Here is a 10,502-nt window from a genome sequence, read left to right on the forward strand (position 1 = left end):
TAAATGGAGTATAAACATTTTTTTTGACTAGTTGGATGCGAATTGGAGGGCTAATAAGTATCGTTGGCAATTCTATGAACTAGCAATCTAGAAGTGATTTTCATTTATAAAGTCTTCGTTAATATAATGGGAATATTATCAATAAGTTAATGTAAAACTCCTCAAAACTTACACCGAAGGCTTATAAATTTAATACTGAAAGCCTATTTGGTCCCTCAACTTGTGTTAAATGGTTTGTTGAAGGTGTATATCCCAACCTTGGAATAAAATTCTATCTTTTAACCTTATCAGTCAATTGAATCATGTACTCGTTAAAAAGACCTTAATTCATATGGTCGTTAAGGAATTTTGGTCTAATGACTAAGTGAAAACTTTAAAAATTAGAAATTCTATATTCAAACTTCCTTATTCCGCCCTTATTTCTGAAGTTCCGACCCTCCCTCCGTTGACAAAATTTTAAAAAAATAAAAATCATACACTCCTTGATTTTTAATTTATTTCCTTTTGTTCTTTGATTTTATCAATACGAAAAATGAACTTATGTCGCATACATAATATCTATATTTGACAATTACGGTTGGAAGCAACACACACATCAAAGAAACCCATTCTCGTGTAGAACCACCCCATACATACAAGTACTTATTTCTTAATTTGACCAACACAATCAAATGAATAACAATGTTCAATTAACGATTTTTTGTGTGCAATCCATTAAAGTTTTCCTACCTAACTATTTTCCAAGCATAAAAGGCAAGAACAAAGTACCCAACTACTTTCATTTGCATTGAGTGGGGGACATATGAATCAATAGGTTGGTTATTTAACAAATTTGGAGGGATCACCGGTGACTTTGGCACATCGACCTTCCAAATCAATCAGAGGCCTATCTGCTGTCTCTAACTTATATAACAAATTATATACAACAAAGAATAGAGAGCACCAGTCCTGGGAAGAAAGCCAACCCCCTTCTTACACCCCGAACAGTCATTTCAATGGATCTTAGACCGTATGGTATAAGAGAGTAAATCAGACAATATCTGCAGGATCCAAATTCTCTCGGGAGCTTTGAGAATGTCTTGTATAAATATCATCAAATGGAAGATTGAAATTCCCTCCATCGTCATCCATTAAGAAAGTTCGAGACAACCTACTTGAGTTTCTCCAGTCCAAGTGATCCTCTTCCTCTAAACTTCTATCGGAGAGATTATCGTAGTAATGACTTGTTTCACGGTTGAAATTTGGGGGCTCCATAAAACTAGTCTGCGGATCTGCACCCTGTGGCCGACTTCGCGCCCACCAGTGGCTAGTGGTAGGGTGTGCAACATTGTTCAACTCGTGATGTTTCAGCACACTTTCCTGAAAGAGAGGAGCTGATGTTGAAGCTTCAAGGTGACTGCGTGCTCTATCCTCGAGAAGGTGTCTCCAATTCTCGTCGTATGTTACTTCGTTTTGTGCCAGGCGAGGCGAAGTCCATAAGTCGTTATTGCATTCCTCAGCAATGCCTGAAGAACTTGATGAAACCTCTCTTAAATCATTGGACTGCTGGGGCTGTGAGGTGTAAAACCAGTCCAGTATATAGGGGTAGTCCCTTTGCTCTCCATCCATTGGCAACATTGAATTTAACTGATAACCAGTTCCTAAATAGTTGACAGGTATTTCTCTTGACAAGTAGCTATTTCTATCGCTTAAAACTCGGTAGTTTGGGCTGAATTGCTGAAATCTAGAAGTGACATATGCTGGTCTCAGTGCCTGCGCTTGCAATTGTTGCTCTCTGAATCTCTCAAGAGCGGACAGGAAGAGCTTTCCCTCAGTATTTGGTTCCCAAGAAGGGTAGCTAGTGCGAAAGCTGCAGGTATGGAAAAAACAAGTTAGCCCAACCAAAACCAGCTAGACCCAACAGATAATTATGGAAAAGATAAAAACATTTTAAACCAAAAGATGATTATGCAGAAGATAATGGCAAACATACCCCAATTATTACATAGAAGTTCATTATCAGAATGGTTATTCTATTACCTCAAGAATGATTTTTCCATTTTTCCCTGGGAACTCCTCTGGAGGCGAGGTGCATTAAAGGGTGAACCATATCTAGAGTTGCCATGACTTTGAAAATCAAAGACACTAAAGCTGCCAGGAAATTAAGTGTTGAAAATTTCAGTTTGATAGAAAAAGGCAAAATTGGCTACTAAAGCAATATTCAAACTAATATACTGAACAAAAGTATCAGAAGTAATGGTTAAAGTTAAGACACTAGCCTGCAAACATGACCAACACCTTCTACATCCATGGTGAAATCTACAATGAACTGCAAAACATCATCGACCCGCTGCAAAAATAGCATTTTCGAATTCAACAAAAAATCTTAGCCATCAATAGCATTTCGCAGTCAATGTAGCTAATTCAAATTATAACTATGAAAACTTAAAAATAAAACCTTTGGGACAACAAATATAAGTAAGTATGGTGTGAGAAAGATCGAAGCCATCTCCTCTAGCAGCATCATTCCTGTGTACTGCACAAGCAATTTCATTGGTCCATTTAGAAAATGTTAATAGAAATACATAAGCACTTTACATCTACATTGTTCATCAAACCGCTGATTAATACAGGTAAAAGTGTTTCTAGAAAAGCACATAATCAATGGCTTAAAAGCATCACATTTAGGGGAAACTAGACCAAGCAAGCTCGCTAACCAACTCATAAAAGTTGAGTTAGTTGACATGTCTACTCTTAGAATGACTGAGAGTTTTAAATTGACTCTTATATCAAGTAAAACAGGCACAATCAAGAATACCTGAAACAGGGTTTCAAACTCCATCCTCACAGCCTCAGTATTCTCTTTTCCCCGCCATCGCTTAGGCATATAATGTGTATGTTGGACAACAAGTGACATCATCCCCTGAGGGTCGAGGACAAGAAGTTCATCTGTCACCATAGCACGGCTAATAGCTGTTATAGTACCAAAAACTGCAGCATACCAGAACAAGTTGCGACCAAATATCTGCAACATTTAAATAAACTATCATTAACAGAACAGTATCAGTAATTCAGTTGTTCCAACAAGCGCAAGACCTTACATGGCCTTCCAGCAGTGATTCTTCAAGAAACGCAACGATGATGAGAATAGCAGCAAAGCCACCAGAAACAAGTGAGATAAACCTTGCAACAATTGATATCATAGGTGATGGAAATTGCTTTAGATATCCAGAAGCGTGAAGAATACTGGTATTTATCCGGTGCTTGAAGAAATGATCAACCTGTCAAAAAAAATCCACAACATGATCCAAATAACCATGAATATGCTATACAAAAATATTTGAGATAAATCAAAATTTGTAAGAAACAAGCAAGACTTAAGAGAGGTGGTTCAGAGCGTCCATGACCATAAACAAAGAATACAAGTCATTGCATACACCTTGAGATCAAATCTGTGATAAAGTGATGTGGGAATAATAACATGGGGAACAAGAAAAAATTATTATACAAAGAACCAAAAATATATTAAGTGACAATTTAGAGAGAGAGGGGGAGGGATATATATATATATGTATATAAAGAGAGAGAGAGAGAGAGAGATGCAATATATCTTATGTTTCTAATGTGAACTATTTTTTGTCAAAAATAAAAACGATGAAAAAAATGCTTATCTGATTCAATTGAACTTTGCCACAATGCAAAGCAACTTAACATCCATCAAAACAGTTAGCTAAACATAAACATGATTTTAGGGAATTAGTACCATGGAGGTGTGCGAAGAAACATTCAACTGATAAACAGAAACGTAAAAGAAGATCAAGATTTGAATCCAAGCCAAACCAAGAAGCCTTAACCACTAGTTGACCTGGGATATTAGCCCATGCATATTATGCAAAATTTGGCATCATTAATCGATGCTGTTGATGAAGCATTGAGAGGGGAGAAACTAGAAGTTACCCAATGTGATTAAGCATGCGGACTCACCAACTGTTCAAAAATTTTCTTTTACCCCAAAAGGTACTTTATTAGAGTTTTCAGTTAAAATTCACATTAATGTAACAGGGCAGGGAAGATTCACCACTATGCTGCTTAGGGCAAGGAAAGGAGGTAAAGTGAGGCAAGAGAGGGAATAAAACTCGAAGAGAACAACCAGCAGAAAAAATGAGAGAAAAGGAGAAAAAGAAGAAGAAACAAATGAAAAAGAAAAATATTAGTGAACGGGTTTTATTCATCACCTTGTCAACTACTTAATCTATAAAGAGAGACCTTTTCCTGTGGAACTTATACTTAACAGAAAACTCAAAGGATAGCATATTCGGCAAAAGCTACACTTTCAAACAGCAATTGCTTCATAAGTCCAGACAAGTAACTTTTTTTTTTGGAGGAAAGGGGGATGGTGGGGAGGAGTAAACAGTAATTTGCCTAAAAGCTAGGCAAGGTTTTTTATATCCCATGAGCACATTATTTTGGCAAGTACTGGAACACACAATGTTCGTTTGGAAGCAGGAATGCCCTAAGAGTACTTCACTAATAACATTGTAGAAGAGTCCTTATGGTTTCTAGTCTTTCAAATTTTAAAATGACAGCATTTAGGTCAATTAGCTGTTTTGCAGAATTTAATATGACTTTTGTATTTACTACATCTAATGTCTTGATTTAGAGTCGAAATAAGAATCCTATCAGGGTATTATTAGTTTTAAAAAGGCCAACCTTATTTGGAAAGAGGTAAGTTCTACCAAAAGTAAAAAAACAGGTTTAGGAGCCTATACATACTAGTATGTCTCCCGAATGAGACAGATTTGAGTTGACAATACATCTTGCATATTTCAGTGTCTTCTTGGTCGTCGTGTCATGCAATCTACCCTAAGCTGCACTGCCTAAAGGTTCTTAGGAATAATTCCTAGAGTTTCCTCTTCCTTTTTCCTGATCTCCCAATCCCACTTTGCTACCTAAGTTTCTCTGCGTTCTAATCCTGAAGAAGCATTTCTAAATAACCAGTTGGCCTGCCAGCAGCTTGATGCTGCATCAAGCATCCACCTCATGGTACAATGCTCCCTAGAAACAGTTTTCTATGATAAATAAGCTCAACTTCCCATAACTTTACATCCTCTAAAGAAAAGCTGATGTCCTAAAAGAGACTATCCCCAATTGCTTGTAGCTTTTAAGAAAGTGCCAGAGGCTCTGTGTATGAAAATATCCCAAGTGATGGCACAAACGCCAAAAGGTTTTTGCATAAAAGAAACAACTAAAGCCATTCTTTATCCACTCTAACCCTTTCAACACTACAAAGTATAGAAACTAAAGTAGAACAGCAACCAGAGAAATAAAAGAAAGATAACAGTTTATTACTTAAGATGGTTAAAAAAAGACGTTTAAACAATGTGAAAAAATACCTCATTGAATTCCCTAAATATCCACTTTGAGAGATTTGACCATCTTCGGGATGATGCTGTACTTGGATGATTATAGAACTGTTCAGCATGCCTCAGGAAGAGGTAGACCAGCATGAATATTACAAGAAATGGAGAAAGGAGAAGCATTACAAAACCAACTATCATGAGCCTTTTCTTTAATGTTTTAGGGTCAGAAATAAATTCCCTTCGGATGCGGAAGTTTCTGCAGAGAAACAATTTCTTGCTCAGAAAACATAGTCAACTTCAGCAACAGAGACTTTTTTGCAACTTTCCACAAACTACTCTTACATCATATTAAGAAACATTTAAGCGAAAAGTAACCAATAAATAAAACATGTGAGCTGCCACCCAGAATGCAGTTATTAAAGATGCAAAAAGTTAACTGAGGAATGAAATTTATAGTGTTGAAAAGCATAAGAGGTATCAATTTCCAATGCAATCAGTGTCTTCGTTCATAAATGCCAATTAAAGAGCTTTGCCTTAGTTATTAATAGGATGCCATTCTTTACACAAGCTGGAAACCTCTGCAGATGCTCCAGCCTTGGCTGACAAGTATCAAAAAGCAATACATGTTACAAACAATAATATTTTGTGAATGTTTTCTCCCTACAGCAGCAACTATAAACTCTGCTTTGCATTTATGGTGAATGTATGATCAACTAATGATCTCATCTACCATGAAAGCAGTCAATGTTTGAGCACATTCGTTGAACTAAAGATGCAAGAGTATGGATCCTAATAACATGTAATCAAATACAGATATGGAAACTGAATAGCATGCTCAACAGAAGGCTCAACCTACTTGTGAACTCTGAAATTTTATGAGTAGTTTTTGGGAAAAGGGAAAAAAAAAGAAGATGTAATGGGAGCTTACCGATCAAACATGCTTTGCAGTACACACCAATTTAAGGTCCACTCAAGGGTTTTTGTTAGAATCAACCGATATCGCACACCATTTGGACCAAATTTCACAGTTGGACCAGCTCCAGGCACCCAAGGAGAAATAGGAAAAGCAAGCACACCCTTGTTAAGCATGCCAATCAAGTAGTTCTCCTTCCGCATCAGTCGCATTACAACATCATGTATAGAAAGGTCTTTAACTACACATAACTGTTGTGACCTTTGGCTCTGAACAACCTTTTCAAGAAGCAATGCCCATGGCAAGGTTTTTATTTCATTATCCGTCACATTCAAACTGCAAAAGAGATGCAAAAGAATTTTTCTAGAATCCACATTGTACTAGACAAGCTCTCTTACCATTAAGTAATAGAAAATAGACGTAACCCCAAAAATAAACTGCTTCACATTGAAAAAATTATATTCTCACATAAAACAATTTTATGTACCTGTTGTAGTAGAAATGACGGATTTTCAGGGTGTCCTTCAACTGTGCAAAGAATTTCAAGAAACAAAAGATCCAGTAGATAGAGAATATTCCCAAATAACCAACAATTATAGATTTTGCCAATGTAAAAGGCGTCAAGGGATGCTGATGAAGGGCTTCCTTGGCCAGATCGCATGGCTTAATTCCAGATTCCACTGCATCCATCCCACATTTTGCACTTCGAAGGCCATTCCAATCAACATACAGTAAAAAAAATCCAGAAAAGCATATGGTGAAAGCAAGACTCAGAAGCTCAAATATCCACTTTATTATAATACACCAAAGCCCTTTTTCACAATAATAATTATAAAGCCTCTCAAAGAACAGGTCCAAGTCAGCAATTGGTTCAACATTTAAGCTATCACCATTAAGAAGCCCTGAAGGGCTTTCACTCCCAGGACTTGGTGCTCTGTGGTAGTCAGACAATTCAATTTCTGGTGGTACATCATTAAGCAATCCTGCTTCTAAGGATGATTCATTTTGCCATTTCCATTTGAATATATTAAGAGCATTGGGACCTTTTTGCCCACTGAACATCATTCATATGCGCTGACAGAAGACAAAAACATCAAGTCCATTCCCCTAGCACTCCAAGGCTCTGCTAACTAAATAAGGCTGAACAAAAAAAGGACAACGTTAGCACCTCCTGTGCCAATTGGATAACACCAACAACAACATAAAAAGGGGAAATCAGAATGTGTAAACATGACATAACTAACATATAGTGTTGTGGTGGGTGGGGAGGGGGGAGGCGAAGCATAACAGTTAAAATTCTGATATCAATAACATTCTTCAACTGTAATGTAATCTTCTCATTCTTTTCTTGAAACCTCTAGGAATGAAGCAGAACAAGTGTGACCTTTCTTTCTTCATTATTTTCTGATAAATGGTGTTCAAATCACAATCCTATTCCAACAGACTAGCAAAATTATGTCAGAGTACTAAGAAGCTGATGCAGAATTTGGAAGCACCAAATCATGGTTGATGAGCCTAGCCCTTCTTAAAGCCAAAATTTTATAGCCCACTGCACCATACAAACCCCAAGAAAAAGCTGGTTGACGATGGATGATTTCTTGTTTAAGTTTACTATTAGTAGGAGTGTTCAACCAAAATACTAGAAACTAATCTTTAGTTCATGTCTAGGGTTTGACTACTAAACGTGCAACTGCATACTAGTTGCCATAAGGTTGAAGGTTTGGTCACAAATGCCAATTCTTGACAAGTCATGGATTGCTACTAAATTAAATCGAGTTTACCTATTCCACAATAAGAGGTATCATTGACTCAAAAACACAAATGGTTTTTAGTAATAAAGGACTGGTCTTGGAATTAGTGACATGCCCAATCTTTGAAGCCTCTCTGGATGTCTTTCCTAGAAATTCTCTTCACAGCTCTGTAGCTTCATCTTATTGTCAATGATACATCTGAATTAGAAACTACAAAAAATAAGACAAATTCACCCCGAAGGAAATGGGGCATTCCCTCAATTCATGCCAAATTCCATACTGACCAAAACTCATATCATGTTATTTTTTTAAATGTTTTATCAGTTGGAAAATGATATAACTGCAAAGGCAAATGCATCACCCCAGGAAATGACAAACAAACAAGTCCTCAGGTCAAGGAATGAACTTTTATGCTTATAACTCATAGTGCAAATCAAGGGCAATCTCACATAAAAAAGTTCCCCGTACAAGCATGGTTCAGAGACTCAATCGAGCCCAGAGTTGTCACTGGAACTGCAGCCTCCGTTCCGCGACCAGTCCGCCATATCCCGGAGACGGTAGACCCAGTGGAAACTCATTCAGACTCGGAAGATTCGGGCTGAGTTGACTCCGGGACTCAAAAGAGCAGCCGAGTCTACCAACTCAACGCGTATTGACTCATCAAATATCCATGAATGGAGGCTTTCACCATGATTTTCAGAAAATTTTCGGATATAAACAAACCAAAAAAAATTACCCGTATCCAATTTATGAGAAATTGCACAGAAAGACAGCCATAACAAATCAATCTTTAACCCAAAATTCTCTATTTGAAGACTCTTCAAAGTTAAGTACTGTCCTTTGGTTGCTTTGACCATATAGGTTTGAAGCTGTACAGAATTAAAAAAAATAAAGGAATAATTTCAGAAACCACCGTCTACTTTACTAAAACCTTAACCCGAAGACTATAACAATCCCTCAAAAACATCCCAACAAAATATTGAAAAGGTAAAAATCCATCGAACAAAATCAATGTAAAGAAAACTACACCAAAAACAACCAAGAAAGCAAGAAACTAACCTGGACAGAAACCTTTCTTCTAGGCCAAACCCAAACTTGTCTCCTTCAAAACCCTTAAAAAGGGAAGCTTGGATAAGCGAAGGAGAAGCCGAGAGCTACCGCAGGAGCTTCCTTGAGCAAAGAGGAGAAGGGAATCGCGGCGGAGGGGAGCCTGGGCAGGGGGAGTTGTCGTCTACTATGAAACTTCCGATTATTTACAAGAAACGTAGCAGAAGACTTCTATTCAATTTTCTGAGTGAGAATATATAGCTTGTTCAGGAGTTTAGGGGCGTTTAAATTGGGTTTGGAGTGGAATGGGGTACTGGCAATTGGGCTTTGGTGGGCTCCGGTTGTCGTGGAAAGGGATATTTGGATGGGTTTTGATGACTAGAGTCGGTGGGTTGAGTAACCGATTCTTTATGCAAAATTGATTTCATAGGATTATTTTTTGGTTCTCTTTTTTGTTTGGCCAATTATGGGTAGATTTTTGAGACGGAAAATCACAGAAAATCTAATACTGGGGATTGCCGGGGAAAATCTTCTTGTCGCTACAATTAGTCCGGTACTGTTTTTAGCATAGTTATTAAACCCAACCCGGGAAGGAACCCGGCAAAGGGGGTGGGTCAACGGGTTACTGGTTCAACCGGTAGGTGAGTGGTTGAACCGGTGGGTCACTAAATATATTTAAATATTATATTTCATAATTTTTGATATAAGATATATGATATAAATTGTAATAAATAATGCCATAACAAAAGCTCATTTAATTTAATTTGCTATAAAATAATTAATTCATATAAGAATCAATTAAATATAAAGTTATTTAGTAAACACCAAACTTCAAGTGTAAAATTTTATCTATATTTAATGTAATAATGTAGCTTATTTATGAATTTTAAGTGTAAAAAATTATTAAATTAATATTTGTCTTTGAAATGAATTATGTAATGTGTTATTTTTGAAATTCATTTTATAAATTATAGAGTTTGGAGGGTACAAATTTTGTTAAAAGATTTCAAATAAATTTATTTTAGAGAAAAAAAAGATAGAATTGAAAAAACATATATATATATATATATATATTATAATAAAGACCTTTTATTAACAAGTTTCGAAGCAGCCTAGTGGTAAGCATGCGTTAGTGATTGGCGGTTTCCGATTTAGCCCGGACCGACCGCCGGGCCGTTGACTAGTCAACGGTCCCGTTGCTCAAACGATCTAATTTAAGACTCGGCCCGGCCTAATGGCATGTTCACCGGTTCAACCGTCGGGCCGGATCGAGTTTAATAACTATGGTTTTTAGTGTCTTTCTTTTTTGACCCATGTGATGCCTAACATTAGAAATGCTACGTGGCATCGAGTGGTTAGATGCATTATGAGTCTTAAGTCGAGATGATCTCTCATATATTTTAAATCGGGATTGTCAATGTAATTGGGCCAGGTTGATTCCAACCCCAAAAA

The 10,502-nt window shown here is 36.9% G+C and overlaps 1 protein-coding gene across 1 annotated transcript; it reads right to left on the reverse strand.

Annotated features, from left to right (window-relative positions):
- Positions 1–716: 716 nt before the first annotated feature.
- Positions 717–9,257, reverse strand: LOC113754476 (autophagy-related protein 9-like). The gene is made up of 10 exons (XM_027298911.1): positions 9,063–9,257; positions 6,740–7,392; positions 6,268–6,588; positions 5,373–5,595; positions 3,081–3,260; positions 2,798–3,004; positions 2,438–2,515; positions 2,259–2,329; positions 2,020–2,130; positions 717–1,849 (listed from the first exon to the last, which is right to left on the reverse strand). The coding sequence occupies exons 2-10, from the start codon at positions 7,315–7,317 to the stop codon at positions 1,030–1,032; spliced, it is 2,589 nt and encodes an 862-aa protein (XP_027154712.1). The 5' UTR covers positions 7,318–7,392; positions 9,063–9,257; the 3' UTR covers positions 717–1,029.
- Between the last annotated feature and the right edge of the window lie 1,245 nt (positions 9,258–10,502).

This window comes from Coffea eugenioides, chromosome 11, assembly GCF_003713205.1.
Source record: "Coffea eugenioides isolate CCC68of chromosome 11, Ceug_1.0, whole genome shotgun sequence".
Classification (NCBI taxonomy): domain Eukaryota; kingdom Viridiplantae; phylum Streptophyta; class Magnoliopsida; order Gentianales; family Rubiaceae; genus Coffea; species Coffea eugenioides.

Bases quoted from the DNA above. Each gene is read 5' to 3' on its own strand.
- LOC113754476 (XM_027298911.1), bottom strand. From the start codon at position 7,317: ATGATGTTCAGTGGGCAAAAAGGTCCCAATGCTCTTAATATATTCAAA. The intron at 3,261-5,372 runs GTATTTTTTCAC...TTTTTTTGACAG, and splicing joins TATTTAGGGAATTCAATGAG to GTTGATCATTTCTTCAAGCA. The intron at 2,516-2,797 runs GTATTCTTGATT...TTGCTTGTGCAG, and splicing joins AGTTTGAAACCCTGTTTCAG to TACACAGGAATGATGCTGCT.